Source organism: Oryza glaberrima, chromosome 4 (genome assembly GCF_000147395.1).
Source record: "Oryza glaberrima chromosome 4, OglaRS2, whole genome shotgun sequence".
In the NCBI taxonomy this organism is placed as follows: Eukaryota; Viridiplantae; Streptophyta; class Magnoliopsida; order Poales; family Poaceae; genus Oryza; species Oryza glaberrima.
This window is the reverse complement of record NC_068329.1, coordinates 6,356,406-6,375,115: the sequence shown is the minus strand read 5'-3', so window position 1 is coordinate 6,375,115 and position 18,710 is coordinate 6,356,406. Positions and strand designations below refer to the sequence as shown.

General features: G+C 46.4%; 1 protein-coding gene across 11 annotated transcripts; it reads left to right on the top strand.

Moving 5' to 3' along the window:
• Positions 1–10,595: 10,595 nt before the first annotated feature.
• Positions 10,596–17,806, top strand: LOC127771148 (pentatricopeptide repeat-containing protein At4g14820). 11 transcript variants are annotated; one of them, XR_008017095.1, is made up of 10 exons: positions 10,869–11,724; positions 11,883–12,047; positions 12,531–12,972; positions 13,727–15,148; positions 15,578–15,684; positions 15,785–15,862; positions 16,002–16,358; positions 16,458–16,499; positions 16,604–16,943; positions 17,167–17,806. XR_008017095.1 is itself a non-coding variant. In XM_052296984.1 (4 exons), exons 3-4 carry the CDS (start codon positions 12,542–12,544, stop codon positions 15,000–15,002), a joined length of 1,707 nt encoding a protein of 568 aa, XP_052152944.1. In that variant the 5' UTR covers positions 10,869–11,724; positions 11,883–12,047; positions 12,531–12,541; the 3' UTR covers positions 15,003–15,333. The 11 variants fall into 11 exon arrangements, 1 of the variants encoding a protein (XP_052152944.1); XR_008017101.1 differs by having other exon boundaries at positions 16,455–16,499; XR_008017098.1 differs by lacking the exon at positions 10,869–11,724 and adding an exon at positions 10,596–10,862 and having other exon boundaries at positions 11,944–12,047; positions 16,458–16,943; positions 17,167–17,805.
• The last annotated feature ends 904 nt before the right edge of the window (positions 17,807–18,710 follow it).

Below are 18,710 nucleotides of genomic sequence, written 5' to 3'. Positions count from 1 at the left end.
TGCAGTTTTAGTAGAAGACAGATCTGCTAGCTTTACCTATAGTAAAATATGACAAAGATAAACTTTTGAAACTTCTGACATAATGTTTTTTTATCCTCTCACATAGTAATTGTTTAAAGATATCAGAGGTTGATAGGTGCACTAAAACAAGTAAAAAGTTTGTAATATTTATTCTCTCATATTACTTCTACAGTACAGCTAATCTGGAAATTGGTGGTACGCTAAATTTGTTAGTGTTGAAATTATCAGTTATATTTTAACAAATGCATGCTTGCTGCTGTTTACCTTTCCTGAATAACATTTACACTTTGCATGGATTTACAACCTCCATTCTGAAATCCAGTAAAGAGAGGGGATAGTTTCAGATACTTGCTGCGTCGATCTTGAATTCTGATCAACACTAACCAATGCAGACAGAGGAGCTAAGCGAGCTGTTCTTGCTATCCTCTGCTTCCACATCAGCGAGTTTGCTTATGGCGGGGAGGATCTGCACCGCTATCTTGCAACATTAAATATGTACGGAGTAGTATTTTTAGATATTAGACAACCTACAATTATTTCATTTCAATTACAACATAATTTTGAGGGTGTTGATCAGATTAGAGAAAAAAAATCCGGTTCATTTAATTAATTAGATGTTATCAGTAAACTTAACACCAATGGCCGTTATAGTAAAAAAAAGAGGTGGCAGCTCATAGTCGCGAGAACGCGCGACTACACTAACTAGTGTACATGAAAAAATGAAAACAAAACGGTAATATTTATACGCGGGATCCTAATCCGCGCGTGCACGCCAGGAATGGAGACGGCGCGCATTTTTCCACGCTAATAGCGCTTAGCGCTTAGATCCGCCTCTCTTTGTTTCGCTTTTTTTTTAATAAAAGTTCCTTATGTGCGTGTTTTTTCTTTTCTTTCAGTTCACTGAAACAAACTTTCAAATCACATTTATTTAGGATTTGAAAACTTTAAGTCCATATTTAAAAATTTTCAAGTTCAAATTTGAATACTATCAAGTTAAGATTTTTTTAAAAAAATTTAACTCAGACTTGAAAATTTTCAAGTCAAGATTTGAATACTTTCAATTTGAATTTTTAAAAAAATTCAACTCAGATTTTAAAACTTTCAAATCCAGATTTGAAAAAAATTCAAGTCAAGATTTGAAAACTTTCAACTCAAGACTGAAAACTTTCAACTCGGATTTGAAAACTTTCAACTCAAGATTAAAAACTTTCAACTAAAGATTTGAAAACTTTCAACTCGGATTTGAAAACTTTCATCTCAAAATTCAAAACTTTCAATCCAGATTTAAAAACTTTCATCTAAAAAATTCAACTTCAAATCTTAAAAATTTTCAACTCAAATCTTAAAAACTTTCAACTGATGAAAGATTCAACTTCTAAAATAAAAAAAACCAAGAAAAAATGGCAAAAAGAAATGAAAAAACGCGTGGAGCGTGGACATTAGCTTTTTCTTGGGAAAAAAAGTACGGACGAATCAGCCACGCACCAGTTGCATGCGCCTTATGGGCCTAGAATGCACGCCGCCAATTAGCTTTTTCGTATTTAAACCACGAACAGAAAAAAAAAAAAAAGCCAATCGTCCTAGGAAAAAAAACCCTGATTCCCTTGTCTAAATCTGGCCCATGTGGCCAACTTCAACCCAAAAGTCACATATTGACTCCCTCCCATTCTCTCCCAACTCCTCATGCCGCCCGGGCCCCCAACGCCGCAGCAACACCCGCACGGCCGCCCCCAACGCTGCCGCACCGCACGCCGCGTCGACGTCGACGGCTTTCCGCCGCACGCGCCTCCGGCCAGGACCCAAGTCCCCAATGTTGCCCGACCACCAGCTCCGCAAGCTACGAGGACTCGAGGTCGAGGAGGTAGCAAGCATGCGGCGAGCGGCAGGGGCAGGCCCACTAGTGATTCAAGGTATTGAGATGTATACCAAGATTTTTGGACAAAAGGTAAGTATATATACTATGTATTTCATGTATTAACTAATATAAATATTTGTATTTTTCCTTTTGTCACACCAATTTTCCACCCATACAACGATTTTCGTTCGTCCACGACATCTTCACAATCCCACATCATCTCATCACAAATCCAAGTCCAAACAAAAAACAAAAATCTCAATCCAAATCCAAATCCAAATAAAATACAAATACAAATACAAATACAAATCGGAATCAAGAGATGATTAGAGGAGATAGAGGGGCGAGCAGGAGGCCATCGCTTCTTCTCGACAGAGCTCCTCCTCCGCTGACACGCCATTGCATCGGGATCCGCTAAGCCACCGCTGCGCCACCAGGGAGCCGCCGACCCGCCGCTGCAACTCCCAATCCCGAAACCCCAGATCCGCGCCGGTCGCCGCTGCTGTCGTCGCCGCGCGCCTCCACCACTGTCACGCCCAGAAATTTAGCCCTAAATTTCCAGACTATTTTGTGTATTAAATCCCTGTCCAGGACCAGCCAGGGTACACAAAACGACAAGTAATATACAGTTCCAAACGTAAATAAAGCGTAAAATACTTACATAAGAGGCACTTAGTCCTCACACCGAAAGAGAACGACAGCAGCGGAAAAAGGCGATCCTAGCGGGGCTTCAGCTCCACTCCACAGGCAAAACTCAACTGGGGTCTGAGCCTTGGTCCTCTAACTTCGTCTTCAGCTCAGAAGCACTACACTTCTGAAAAGGGGAATAATAGCAAGGCTGAGTACAACCACCGTACTTAGCAAACCACACCGATGATGCAGACGTGCAAGGGGATACAAGGACGGTTTGTGGCTATTTGCATAAAGGCAGTTGTAAAACATCTTATTGAGCAAAACAGTAAAACAGTTGAGTAATTAAGGTAATATTAAATCTCCACTGATCAACGCTACACCACGTTGAACAGGCCCAACCAACCCACCTAAACTACAGTGCATTAGGTCGATTTATTAAGTGTGAGACTAATCACGGTGAATCTGGTTGATCGCCCATAACCGCGGGCATGGCTATTCGAATAGTTTTACTCTGGCCAGAGGTGCACAACTGTACCAACAAGACACAACCCACCGACATGTCACCGCGTCATCATGTGCCCATGATGCACACGTCACCATGTCGAGTGATTGTGACGAGACCCTTCGCATAACCCTCCCCTAACCATCCACACCACGCTAAGGTTTCACCCCCACCCCTCAAAAGGCAGTGGGCGGTCCCTTCTTGCGGCGCGGTGAATCCGGCAGCTGGACAACCGGACACCCCAGCCGACCGAACTCCATCACGTCCACCCTCGCCACCGGTGCCTAGGAAAGGGTCAATCTATACTTCAGATCAAGCAGTTACCCACTCCCGCTTATGGTAAGCACTGTTAGTCTTCCAGGGTTTCCCGTGAACCGGTCCTTAATTGCCATGGGTGCGACTCGCAAAACCATGCACCCACAGCCCACCATTCAGTCACATTTTAGTTGGATAATTACAACCATGAACCATGGCCAGATGTCTCGAGCACGCAGCTCGTCAACATACTAGATGTCTAAAACTGTAATTATCCCATCAACTGAGCTAGTGGTAATTAAGCATGGCTAAGCATATAGTTCTACTAGGTCACATAAGTAACACGAGCTAGTTGATTTATCACCCAAGGTTGACAAAGGACCGATATCAAGTAAACATGGCACAAGCGAGCAGATAGGTAAACCCTGATCCCATGTAATTAGCAAAACATGCATATTTATTTGCAAACGGTAAAACATTTATAAATTAGGATCAACATGCTCAAGGGGGAATGTGTGACTTGCCTTGCTTCTTCAAAACAATCTTCCGAACTCTTTTCCTCGCGACCGCGGACTTCCGAAACAGCGGAATCTACACGCTGGCACGCAAAATGAGGAAAAACTCTAATAAAAACCAAGGAAATAGTACATAAAAAGTAAACAAACATGTAGAGCTCAATTTTAGATGAATTTTGCAAGTTGAATGGCTCAATTTGGAGTTCGGATGAATTAGATATGAATTTTAGAAGTTTTGAGCCATTTTAATGAATTTCTAGAATTAATTATCGATTTATGACGCAATTATTAACCATTTATGGCGTCAGCCGAGAGGAAGGGTGGCGCCGACAAGCGGGCCACACCCGTCGGTGACTCATGGGAGGCAGGCGCACGGTGGACCAAGTCCACGCGCGCACCGGGACGGCACCGTGGACCCGGACCACGGTGGTCCACAGGCGGCTACACAGGGTGGCAGAGGGGCGGCGACGGCTCACGGCCGGGCGCGGCCACCGGCGACATGACGCGGCACGGCAGCGGGCATGGGAGGCGGCCGCCGAAGGGGAGAAAGGGGAGATGGAGGGGAGTGCTTACCATGCGCCGGGGCGGCGAGGGGCAACGGGCAGCGGAGGCGCTCCCTCGGGAAGGGCGGTGGCGGAGGTCCGATGGCGACCCACGAGCACGAAGCGGCGGACGGCAGCCGGGATCCCCTGGGGAAGAAGATAGAAGGGTTAGGGAGGAACATAGGCGACCGGAGCGGTGAGAATACCACGCCGGAGAGGAGAGGAATGGTGGAGCTCACCGGCGACCGAGAGATACCGAGCTTCGGCGGGATTTCGGCGGCTTGGAGTGGCAGCCGAGGTGCATTGGGACGTGGCGAACGTGGTGGAGGCAGTGGCGCAGCTTGCGGTGGACAGGGATGGCGGCAGTAGGCAGCCGGAGGCAGCAAAAGCGGCGGCGGCCTCGGGAGTGCGGTGGGGCTGGTTTTTCGGTGGTGGTTGAAGGAAGAGGAGTGGTTGCCGGGGTAGAGCTCGGCATGGCGATGCCGACGGCGGCGGCGGCGCAGCGCAGCGGCCGCTAGGGCGGAGGTGGTGGCCAGCTGGAGGCGATGAACGGGGCGGCCGGTAGGGTGATGTTGGGGGGAGGGGGTTCCGGCAATGGATTGAGGGCTCGAAGGGGAGGCCGGGGCGCGGCATCGTGCGGCAAGGTGGGCGGTGGTGGCGGCGCAGTGCGGCGGTGGCGGGAGCGGCCGTGGCGTGTGGCTGGAGATCGCCGGCGAGCGGCGGCGCATAGGTTTCACGGGGAGGAGGGGGTTCCGGGCATGGGGCGCTTCGGGGAGAGGGGGAAACGGGGGAAGGGAGCCCGGGGAGGGTTTATATGGGCGCGGGGAGGGAGATCGTGGCCGGGAGAGGTGGAATCGGGCGGCAATGGCCGGAGCCGACGTGGTGCTCGTGGAGGGTCAAACCGGCGCCGATTTTTGGGGAAAAGTAGGGGAGAGTGTGGAGGAGGTGGAAGGGAACCGATTTTATGCGGTTTGGGCGCGAGGGCGTGAGCGGGAGGACCCGGAATCGACGGCGACGTGGGCGACAATGGTGGCACAGCGGTTTCGGCTCTGGAGGCCGAAGGTAGGAGGAGGGCCTGACAGGTGCGGTCGCTGGGCCCACCTGTCGGGGAGGGGAGGGGAGAGGAGGCCGGGCAGGGGTTATTTAGACTTTTGTCACGCCCTAAAAATCGCCTAAATTAAAAATGCATATTTTAAATCATTGTTAGAAATTATTTTAAAAGCCTTCAAGTTAAACTCTAATAATCTAGAGAAATTTTCAACATAAAATTGAGCTAGATAAAATTTCATCAAATACTTTTCTTGTTCCTCTATTTTCTAGATTTTTCTGGGAATTATTTGAGCAAGGGAAGTATTTTTAATAAATGAAACAACATTTCACGAATTATTTTAATTGAAAAAGTTCCAAAAATCCTTCCCTAAGTTGTTGGGCCGATTTCGGCCCAACTTTCCCCTTTTCCCGCGCGGCCGAGCCGGCCCAGTCGGCCCAAGCCGACGCCGCCCGCCCCTCCTCCTCGGGTCACCGACATGTGGGGCCCACATGTCGGACCCATCTTACTCCTCCAGCCGGCCGGCTGCCATGCCGAGCCGCCCGAGCCGCCGCCTTCCTCCGCCGTTTCCGCCTCAAATCCGGCCACCCCGAGTCCGATTGATTGAGGGGTTTTAATCCCCTCATCCTTCTCTATCTATCCCCTCAAAAATCGGAGCAAACCGTTGGGTATTTCAACCGAATCGAGTTCGTTTCGAATTTATCCCCAAAAACCGAATTTAGATTTTCTCGGGCCGATTCCACGCGGTAGGAGTCTGATCTCTTCAATCCAAGGCTATAAATAGGACCCCCTAAGTTCTCTCGTGCTCCGTAGCCTCGCCGCCGCCGCCAGCCAACCGCCAGCCGCGCCGCGCCGCCGCATCCGCCGTCGCCGTCGCCCTCCGTCGCCGCCATTAGGTGCGCACGGAGTGAGGAAGCCCGGCCGCCACTTCCCCGTCGTCGCCGTGCGCCGTAGCCCGCCGCCGCCGTAAGTCCGAGCCGCCGCCGCCGCGCCTCTCGTCGCCGGCCGTCGTCGGTCGCCGTTTGTCGCTTCGGTAAGCACCATTGGGTTCGCGTCGTCGTCCTGTACGTGTAGGTGTCCTCCAAAACCCCGGCCGACCACCCTAGCGCCGGCGAGGTCGTCGCCCGTGCCGTGGCTGCCGTTGATGACGTCATCATGACGTCATAATCCCCTCTTTTTCAGTTTTTTTTAATAGATTAAATAGATTAAAACTTCGGAAAATCATAACTAATTAACCGTAGCTCCGATTCAAGTGGTTCAAGTTGCTAAATTTTTCTAAAATCGAGATCTACATGTTAAAAATATCCACATGTACTTTTTATGCTTGTTTTTATACTGTTTTGTTGATTTTTGTTTATTTGCTTTAGTTTCCGACGTTCCGGAGGAGAGCGTTTCAGTTGAGGAAGGTTCAGAGGTTTTTGTGGAAGCCCAAGGCAAGTCACACAGATCCCAAACAACCCTTTGAGCATGTTGAACCCGTTTAAAGCTATTGTTTTATTTCAACTTATGCATTATTTTCAAATGTCATTGGGTGGTGAACCATTTCCCGAATTATTAATGGCCGAAGATGACTTAATTTTCCTAAGGGCTATAATTTGATTAGCATGAACCTTATATATTGGATTGGTTCAGCCAAATGCTATATGTACGATTTGCTTAGCCATGCTTAGAAATATTAGCTAAGTAAAGGGGATTAAAGTCATATTATATTATATTATTATTATTAATTATGGTTATAATTAATGGTAGCTCACGATGGTTAATCGTGTGATGTTAATTAATTGATAATTAAAACCTGGTTAAAGGTGGGTTGTGAGCATGTGGTTTTGATGGTTGTGCTCATGACAATTAAGGACCGGTTCGCGAGCTACTGTTGTGAAACATTTACCGTGCCAACCATAAGCCAGCATGGGCAACGGCTTTATCTTTTGTATAGCATGATTCATTATAGTGTGCCAGACTGTGAAGCGGCGAGAAGTCCGTAGGGGTCGCTGGGGAGTCCATTGCCTCTTGTTTTGAGGGGGAGATTATGATCAGGAACGGTGCACTGTGGTGAGTTGTGTTGTGCGAGGGGTATTGTCACAGTTCCTTTCTGTGTTGTGCGAGGGGTATTGTCACAGTTCCTTTCTAAGGTACCGTGGTAGTACTGAGGCGCATGGTGACATGTTGTGGGATTGTGTCTTGTGGGTACAGTGGTACACCTCTGATCAGAGTAAAACTATTCGAATAGCCGTGCCCGCAGTTATGGGTGAGTTGAACAATGTTTTTCGTGATTAGTCTCACACTATTCATTAATGGTAATTGTGTTAATTAATGTGGCTCCTGGTTTGGAATGGTATATTCCTGGTATGGAGGTTTGATTTGTACAACCGGGGTTGGTTGTTCAGATGAGGTTGGGCCTATGCAACACGGGTGTGTTGTATGGTGTTTATTTAATACTGATTAATTATTCAACTGTTTTACTATTCTCTTAAATATTTATTAAATGTTGTTTATGCAAATGAGCTATTTTATGCCATCCTTTGTTATCCTGTGCACTTGCATATTTGCTGTGTGGCTTGTTGAGTATGTCATATGCTCATTCTTGCAATATTCATTCATCAGAGGAGGAGTATTTCAGTGAAGGTGATGATCTGGAGGACTAGGCTTGTTCCGGGTTGAGATGGCTGTGGAGTGGAGTTGCCATAGCTGTTCCGTAGTTTGCTTTAGTTTATTTTATTTTCCGCTGCGTAGAATGTTATTCTTTGAGAGGAACTATCCACCTCTGTAATAATTTATTATTTGCGAATATTAAATAGTTATTTATTTGTACTCTTTTATCAATTTGTTATTGTGTGCCTTGGCTGATTCCTGGACGAGGGTTTAACACACATGTAAGCGTTTGGAATTTTGGATAGAAATTCCGGGCGTGACAACTTTGTGCGAGGGAAAGTCGATCGGGCCGAGAAGGGAGGGGTCGGCCCGAGAGGGAGGAGGGAAGGAGAGAGGGGCGAGCAGGCCAAGGAGGGGGAAAATATCTTGGGCCGAAAATGGCCCAAGGAGGAAGGGGAGATTTCACTTTGGTTTTCAATTTATTTAATTGATTAAATGAACTTTGTGACTTTTAAAATTATTTCTTGAGCTCCGAAAATTCGCGGAAAAATCCGGAGAGTATTTTAGGTCACAAAGAATATTACAAAATATTCCCGGCCAATGATTTTTAAGGGAAAATTTTAATTCTCCCGTTATTTCACTTGATTAAATTGATTTAACTTTTATTTAATTTCTAGAAAATGCATTATTTAATGATTTTTAATCCCGAACGAAAATCGGGGCGTTACAACCACCCTCCCCGCCACCCGATCCTTGCGGGAGAGGGTCGCTACCGCCGGCGGACGCCTACACCACCTTCCTCGCCATCGGATCCATGTGGAGAGAGCTGCCGGGCCGGCGGCGGCACCCCGATGAGGAGGAGTGGCGCCGCCGGTGGGGGAGGGGCGCGGAGGCGGCGCGTCGGGGGGGGGGGGACGGGAAGGCGTCGCCGATCGGGGAAGGGCCACGGAGGCGGCACGCCAGTGGGGGAGGGGCACGGGAAGGCGGCGCTGGTGGGGGAGGGGCGCGGGAAGGCGGTGCCGATCGGGGAGGGGCGCGTAGGTGGCGCCGGTGGGGGAGAGGCGCGGGAAGGCGGCGCCGGTGGGGGAGTGGGGAAGGGGCGCGGAGGCGGCGCGTCGGGAAGGCGGCGCTGGTGGGGGAGGGGCGCGGGAAGGCGGTGCCGATCGGGGAGGGGCGCGTAGGTGGCGCCGGTGGGGGAGAGGCGCGGGAAGGCGGCGCCGGTGGGGGAGTGGGGGAGGGGCGCGGAGGCGGCGCGTTGGGGGGGGGGGGACGGGAAGGCGTCGCCGATCGGGGAAGGGCCACGGAGGCGGCGCGCCAGTGGGGGAGGGGCACGGGAAGGCGGCGCTGGTGGGGGAGGGGCGCGGGAAGGCGGCGCCGATCGGGGAGGGGCGCGTAGGTGGCGCCGGTGGGGGAGAGGCGCAGGAAGACGGCGCCGATGAGGGAGGGGCGTGGAGAGGCGGCGGTGGGGAGAGACCGAGAGAGGCGGCCTGCGGTGAGGGAATGAAGGGGAAAAGGAAATTAGGGTTAGGGTTTGTTTGGTTCGGGGTTTTGATGGATTAAGAGCCGATCTGAGCCGTCCATCAAAACGAACGGCTCAGATCGGTCACGTCGGGCCGCACGCTTAATGGCAGTGAGAGGAGAAGTAGGGGGAGGCTAGACTTCTTGTTGGCGCAGACAAATGTGCGGGTTGAGGTGGAGGGGAGAAGAAGGGAGGAAAGTGGGTCGGCTCAGCTATGGGCTAAAGAATAAAATGTACTGAAAATGGCCTAGAGAGAAAGGAAGATTGAAATGATGTTCAAAATTAGCTTATGCAAATTCCAATAAAATTTCAAAGAGTGTATTTAATTATGGAGAATTTAATAAAATTAATTCCACCCAGTAGATCTACCCATATCTTCAGAGTCCATATTGACTTGCACCGTGTAAAGGTGGAAATCAAGCCGGCTTTGTCTTTTTTTTATCTCCCTTTCTTCGAAATTATTTGTGAAAAATAATTTGATATGAGCTACTATATTTCTCTCTGTCATTTGAGACTTTTTCTAGCAAGCTAAAAGTACCAAAGCAGTGTGAAAATAACTTTGGTTAAAAAGAAATATTTTTAGTTTTAGTACACCGTAGTAAATCACGGCTATTTTGCTAGTATGTACTCCCTCCGTTTCGAAATGTTTGACGCCGTTGACTTTTTAGCACATGTTTGACCGTTCGTCTTATTAAAAAAATTAAGTAATTATTAATTCTTTTCCTGTCATTTGATTCATTGTTAAATATATTTTTATGTAGGCATATAATTTTACATATTTCACAAAAGTTTTTAAATAAGACGAACAGTCAAACATGTGCTAAAAAGTCAACGGTGTCAAATATTTCGAAACGGAGGGAGTATTAAAAATATAAAAAGAAAGCCTTAAACAGCCCAATAGGTAAACAAACTTCTCATTTGGGCCTTTCTTCACCCTTCTGGTCCCAAATTTCCTATTCCCCTCCCCGGCTCCCCCTCTCCTCTCTCTCAGCCCATTCCAGCTCCTTTCTTCGATTCTTCCCCTTCCCCCTCCCCAAACGGCGGCTGGCGATTCGCGACGCGGGGGCGAGGCGGGCAGCAGGCGGCGGCGGCAGGGCAGTGCGCTGTGCGCTGACGCGCCGACGCCAGCCTCGTGGTGCTCGCGGCCGCCGTGGCGGTGGCGGCGGCGTTGTTCTTGTCCCTGGACTCCTGGTCCCGGAGCGACGACGTGCTGATCACCGTGGACTCCAGCGGCGCGGTTGGGCCGGAGAGCGTGGCGTTCGACGGCGACGGCGACGGCGACGGCCCGTACACGGGCGTGTCGGACGGGAGGGTGCTCAAGTGGCTTCCCCTGGAGCGCCGATGGGTCGAGCACTCATCCGCCGTCATCGAGCCACAACAGTAAGCTTTAATCTCTATCTATCTGTCTGTGTAGTGTTGAATGCTGGTTGATCCTGCGATTCATCCGGTAGCACTGTTCCCTCGATCTGCAAGTTCTGCATGCATTTACTTGCGTATGATGCTACTCAGATCTAAGTACAGTTGCAACTCCTCTCAGCAATGATAATTCTTGGCATGTGTACTTAAGTCTATTATTCCCCTGTCCTACAGAAAGTAAATCAATTTATGCAGCAGAGCTACCGTATCACTGATTGGCAATGGCGTTCGGCACACTACCATTGCATTGCATGATTCTTCTTCCATAAGAATCCAGAGGCATTAATCCCATTCCCATATTGTTGGATTTTTAGGTCTAAATATGAAGAGAAAGAATGGTCTTGCTCTTGAACAATTGTTCATGAATTCTAAATCAGCAATTCATGAGTCCCCTGCCTCAAACACTGCACAATTTTCAATCCTCTATATATTTCACATATTGCCACTCTTATGTGTTGAACAATTATCAAATACTAGTTGAGTAATTTCTATTTGTTGAACAATTGGCAATTAGTAGTTAAATCAATTATATAAATATATGAAATTATACCCAATTCATGTTATACAATTTGTAGTTTAGTACTATATAATTACTCCTTCACGTTTCGCATACCCAACCTGAAAATCCTGGGGCCGCCCCTGGGCGAGCGTCACCCGCGCGGCCAGGCCTGGGCACCTGGCTGTGGCTGGGCCAGCAACCACCAGCCCCAGTGTGGGCAGGCGGCGAGCGGCGGTGCGTCGGTGGTGCCACAGGCTTGCGCCTAGCGCCCTCACTGTCTGTCTGTTTCGGTGTCTCGTTGGTTCAGGCTCTCACTGTTTGTCTCAGGTTTGTTCCACGTCCCCAATTCTTTATGTGCTGTGATTTACATTTTTTAGTCAGAATCAATAGATTTAGATACATTTATCCCACATTGTTGAAATTTAGGGCGGCTTTCAATTGGTCAGGAATCCAGATACATCAATCCCATATTGTTGAAATTTCAGGTCTGAAATATGAAAAGAAAGAAGGTCCTGCTATTGATTTGAAGTGTTTATTTTGAAACAGTTGCCGCAAAGAAAAAGACTCAAAATGAAACTCGGGATCAGGCCAATCTGGATCCTTCTTCCAATGATATGTTGAACAAGCATCGGAAAGTTGTCCTCTACATTGTAAGATTTCTTATCATTTGTCATATTCTATCTTCTATATATTTCATATGTTACCACTGTTGAACAGTTGTCAATAACAATGTCAGATTTATGATCAATTCTATGAATATCTGAAATCATGCTCAATTTTATGTTATATCTGCTATATAATACTTCCTCCGTTTCACAATGCAAGTCATTCTAGCATTTCCCACATTCATATTAATGTTAATGTATCTAGATAGATATATATGTCTAGATTCATTAACATCAATATGAATGTGGAAAATGCTAGAATGACTTACATTGTGAAACGGATGGAGTATATAATTAGTGGTTTACAACGATGTGATTATTATACATGTCGAATATTAGTCTTTTGCTATAAAAAGTTTTTTCCACCCTTCACATTTTGAATACACAACTTTTAAATCCTGGGTCTGCCTCTGCTCAGACCGCTCGACTAGACCATACAACCACTCAACCCGTTGGCTACCCACGCAGGCCAAGCCCCAATGCAGCCTCGAGAGCGCCTTTCCCGCCAACTCGGAGAGCTCCACGCCCACTTCCTCCGCCGCGGCCACCCCTTCCCGCCGGCGGCTCACCCCGACCCTGACCTCGACCGCGCCTACATCTCCGCAATCCGCGCAGCCGCCGCGCCGCATCTCGCACTCGCGGCCTTCGCTTGCCTCCGCCGCGTGGGCCTGCCCGCGCCAGGACGCCGCGCGCTCCCATCCCTGCTCCGTGCCATCGCGCTCGCGCGCTCCCTTGGCACCGCAGGGGCCGCGCACGGTCTCGCGTTTAGGGTCGGGGCAGAGGTCGATGGCTTCGTCGGGACCGCGCTGGTCCGGGCCTACGCGGCGTGCGGGCGTGTGGAGGACGCACGCAGGGTGTTCGATGGGATGCCTGACCGGGACCTCGTCGCCTGGGGCGTCATGCTTGACTGGTAACGCACTGTGAACAGCTCCATTTCTTCATGCAATCCTATGGAATCCTAGTTGTTTGATCTATCTCGTAAGTATCATGTTCTGTGTATGCCTGGCTGCCTGCAAAATGGTTTATTCAGTTGCTTGTGCTTAGTTGAGAGTTCAATGCATGGTACATCGGAGAACGTTTTGCATGGCTGTATGTCAGAGTGAGTCCAACTAGTATGTCCTAAGGCCATCGGAACCATATACTCAATCTTATCTTCACCGAGCAGGAGTGAAATTTCCAAATCCTGATTGGAACAGAATCAGTCTTGGCATAGTCAGAAATAATGTGGAACTTAAAATATATACTGATTTATTTTGTGGGGAAAAATATATAAACTGAAATCACCTCGACCTATGAAATTACTCAGCTTGCAGCAATGCAACTTGTAAATTTTGAGTAGACATGGGGAACCAGTAGAAGCCTAGAAGGTTGGAACTTCTCGTTTTTAAAACATCACTGTTCATGTTCTACTTGAGATTTTTGACATACATTTATATGTGGGTTCCTCTAGATCTCTGTGTTACGTGCTGAAATTCAAGGGGCACGTGGAGAAACATTTCTTTCTAATCCAGCTCAACTCTGAAGTATTTTGCAAACCATTTTACATATATACATTTGTTTTGTGCTAATATTTTTTCTACTGTTATTTTTTATACTTCTGTATAATATGTTAATTGGACTTTTCACTATAGTTATGATAAACCTCTCTAACATTACCCTGTCAGTTATTGTCAGGCCCGAAACTATGAAGAAGCCCTGTTGCTTTTTCATAGCATGAAGAGATCAAGAGTTGTTCCTGATCAAGTGATTATTGCTACTGTCCTTTCAACTTGTGCTCATACAAGAAACTTGAGATTTGGAAAGGCTATCCACTCATACATGTTGGTGTCAGATACTCTTATTGATGCTCAAGTCAGCTGTGCTCTCATGAACATGTATGCTAGTTGTGCAGACATGGAAATGGCTGAAAAGCTGTACAATAGGGTGTCAGAAAAGGGCATTGTATTATCAACCACCATGGTGTATGGATACGCCAAGAATGGAAAAGTTGAGATTGCTCACTCCATATTCAATGGAATGCCAGCGAAGGACGTGGTATCTTGGAGTGCTATGATAGCAGGATATGCTGAAAGCAGCAAACCTATGGAAGCGCTGAATTTGTTCCATGATATGCAACGGAGTGGTGTCAAACCTGATGAAATTACCATGCTGAGTGTAATATCTGCATGTGCTAATGTTGGTGCCCTTGAAAAAGCTAGATGTATCCATTCCTTCGTGGAGAATCATAGCATGTGTAAGATATTACCCATCGGAAATGCTCTTATTGATATGTTCTCCAAATGTGGGAGTTTAACTCTTGCCTTGGATGTCTTCAATGCAATGCCTCAAAAGAATGTTGTCACCTGGACAAGCATAATTACTGCATCTGCTATGCATGGTGATGGAAGATCCGCCTTAACCCTTTTTGAGAACATGAAAAGTGAAGGGATTCAACCCAATGGAGTGACATTTCTTGGGTTGCTCTATGCTTGCTGTCATGCTGGTTTAGTTGAAGAAGGCCGTTTATTGTTCAAAATTATGGTCCAGCAATACAGGATTGAGCCCATGCATGAGCACTACGGTTGTATGGTGGATCTTTTGGGAAGAGCAAAACTTCTTGGACAAGCTGCTGACCTGATACAGTCCATGCACTTAAGACCAAATGTGGTCATTTGGGGATCTTTGTTAGCAGCATGCCGGATGCATGGTGATCTTGAGCTCGGCACGTTTGCTGCAAAGAAAATTTTGGAGTTGGACCCTAATCATGGTGGAGCACAAGTGCTCTTATCAAATATATATGCAGAATATGGAAACTGGAATGATGTTAAGGAGGTAAGGGGAGTAATGGAAGTCCAGGGGACGTGGAAGAAGAAAGGTTGCAGTTGGATGGATCTGAATGGCAGTGTTCATCAGTTTGCAGTTGGAGGTGAAAAAATTTTGGAAATGAAAGGATCCTTCTGAAGCTTGATGAGATAACTGCAAAATAAAGGTGTGTGGCTATGCTCTGAAGGTTAACAATGCTTCTGTTGATTTGGGCAAGGAAAATATCAGAGAAGCTGTCTGGTGTCTACTGTTCATTGGGAAGCTTGCCCCTTTCATTTAGGATGGTCAGTTGAGAGAGTTTTGCTTGAACATTGTATAGAATAGAAGGGAGTTTTTGAGGGCTGAGATTCTTCCGTGAAGTCTGTGGAATTTTTAGTTGTATATTATTCTTCCGTTAAGTTTTCTTGTTTATGGATATTATAGTTGTGTATTATTCTTCTTGTTTTATGCAATTTATATGTAAAATTTTGATTGGAGAACTGAAGGGCGAATAGGAAGGTTAGGTTGCTCCATATTTGTTTGCCTTTAGTTTGTTTATTTAAACTTCTGCTATCCTATGGGCAAAACAGCAGGTCTAGTGCGATAGCCACTTCAGGGAAATTAGTGAAATATTCAAGGCTAATGTGACCAATATTATTTTGGAAAATGGCAAAGTTGAGTACAGCTTTGAGTCTAAAATAACTTAACTCTAAGACTCTGAGTGCAATTGGCAGGATGACTGAGCTAATTTGGAGAAGCCTTGTGGAAGCATATTTGTAAGTATCCTGAAGAACATTGTATACTTCATATTTTTACAACTGCAGGGATAGAAGATTGAGAGGTATGGATGTGTTCTAGCTGCCATCTAATTTTACTTTGAATTATGAGAGACCAAGGCCTTCTGTACCAACATACTTATTCAGTCCTGATAATCATGGCAGGGTCTGTCTAAGAAGGATTATGAGAAGAAAAAGGAGCTTGTGGCCAGTGAGATAACAAAAAAAGCTTGAAAAGAAGCTGTAAGTTAATATCCATTTGAATACTACTGTAAGTTATTATGCATGGGGGTGCCATTTTTCCTTTTTGTTGACTTGATACACTGATGAACTTGTCATGTGGCAAGCTTATTGAAATTAAATCTACTATTAATTTTGACAGTTAATAGATGGGCTGTACTGTGTTGGGCAATGCTATTTTTATGGGTAAAGCCGCAAATGTGTAACTGTTGTGGCATTTTTCAAGGATCATGTGCATCATCAAGTTGCAGCCTATATTGGTGACCACATTGACCAATCAGCAGTTTTTGTTTCTCATGATTGTTAAGTAGATGCAATCTGGAACTGCCAGAAGCGTCGAAAGTTGAAACTTCTCAGCTTAAAAGCTAGACTATTCATCTTCCGCTTGAGATTTTGGAAATTGATACATCCACATATAGGATTCCTCGAGATCTCCGCAGATTTGAGTAATTTTGAGCAGAAGATTGGGTTCTCTCTGTACAAAGTTCGTCTAAGGAAGGTAAAAACTAAATAACTTGACGCAGTAACTGTATGTTCTGTTATTTGAGAATACTCTGCATTCATAATTGCTCATTGCTAAAACCCTGATTTGTAGCAGCAACAGCTACGTTATCAGCAGCTTCTTGAGATGTGCAACCGGGTACGACCTAACAAGAGGATACACTTGTTCAGTATTGTACTATCCTACCTTACTACACTATTTTAAACTACCAAGTTATGATCTCTCTCTCTCCATTCCAAAAGGAGATGCCAATTCCAGGAGACGAGCAATTATCTGTGCCAATTCCAACTCGGCACAAGGATTTATCCTCAAGTGAAATTATGTCACGGATTCTCTATCGAGTAACTTGTTTGTGCTTGTCAAAAGAACCTGATTGGTGAGCAGACCCAGGCAGCTTCGATGGTCAATCCAAAGCCATTTCCATTGTGGGATGTGTGCAGCAGCCAGATGTACTGTCAGGATGCCGAGTCTTCCATGACAGCACTGCAGCTTTCACCTCAGCTTCATGAGTAGTACAAAGCTTCAGCCACTGCAGCCCAACCTGCAGGAGGCCAACCTACAGGGCTACGTTCTTCGGTTGTGGTAAGCTGCTCTGTGCCTCGTCTTTGGCTACTCGTTTGGTCCATGGACGAGTTCTTCAGTACAGTAGTTTCAAATGTTACCTTTTATGAACTTACGAATTAAATTCCTGTAAACCCATCATGTACTGCTTTACATTATGGGCACCTGGAACATTTTGATCAATCGTGAAACATAATGATCTCCAAGCAACTTTATACATTGACAAATTGAACGGTTCTTGCAGATTCCTAAGGACACTATGGAGCCTGGATGCAACTGAGAGCAACTGATTGAGGATAATGATCTTCTCAGCCTGAATCTGCCAGAACTCAGTCTAACCAGCTGAAAAATAAACTATACACTTCCTGTGTTATTGAACTGCTTGCTTATGTCGGATGTAGTAAATTAATGATGAGCATGGCTTTCTTGTGTGTTTTCAAGAACTAATGGTTTCTATTAAGGTGTATAACGGTTATGTACAATCAGTAACCACCATAGATTTAGAGTGCATAACCAAATCAAATATGATTAAGGGTTTACAGACAGGCGTTAAGGAATAGCCAGCAATGAACTAATAAAAAATATGCAGAACTTTCAATAGATCGCTCTACGTACCAGCCTGTAGGCTGGACTTGGGAGAAGTACATGTGTAGTGTAGCTCTAGCTCACGGGGAGAGCTGACTATCACTCGGCAATCTATCTCCTCGTCGACACTGAATTTGATCGGCTTGAGGGCACGCGGGCGCTTCATATGCGAGTGGAGTATCATCTGAAATACAAACTAGCAAGCACTGTTAATTCTTTTTTTTGAAACCTTAGCCAGCTTAGCTGGTTTTATATTTCAGGAGATAAGCACTGTACAAATGCCACCAATGGTGACAAGGGGAAAGACAGGGGGGAGAAGAGCAGAAAAAAGGAAAATTACAACAAAGGGTGAGAGGTTAAGGCGCTATTCTCGCAAGATTTTTTGCCCCACATGCCGACCATGTGTGTATTTCGTCCATTATTCTTGCCGTTAGTTGAGGGATTTGAAGTTCTTTATCTTTAAAAACTCGCCTGTTCCTCTCGCACCAGATCTCCCAACTCAAGAGCATGTGTAGTGATTGCATCCCCTTACTTTGACATTTGCTTTGTTGCTTTGTTCTTGATTCCCACCAGTCTCTTGTCCGGGTTGTGCACCGGGAAGGGTTGATTGTGGTTCATCCTAGCCATTACTTTGTCCCAAATTTCTCGCGTGAATGGACAATCCTTGAATAAATGTTGCGCCGTCTCCAAGTTCCGGTATTTGTTCATCAACTCCTTCCTCCAGGTTTGTCTCATTATCCCAGATAAGGCGGAACACTGCGAAGAATTCTCAGATCAGTGGCATGGACAACTCATGCCTAATATCATCAATCCATTTGTCATTGGTTAACGCATCCTGAACCAAGCATTGCTTTCCTTTAGAGTGGTTGAAAAGCGCTGGCGCTAGGTATTTCAGCGGCTGGTGGCCAATCCAGTTGGATGTCCAAAATTTTGCCTTCCACCCATTACCGATTATTACCTTTGTTGCGGCCGCGAAAATTTGCTCATCTAACTCATCACAGGGGGGTGTCGTCCCAGCCCAAGGTTTGTCAGGGCACTCCCACTCAAACCATAGCCAACGGAGTCTCAAAGCTCTCGCGAATTTATCAAGGTCCACGCCTAGTCCTCCCATCTTTATTGGGGAGCATACTTTTTTTCCAATTCACTTTGCACTTCCCCCCGCTAATCTCTTGATCGCCGGCCCAGAGGAATTTCTTCCTAATC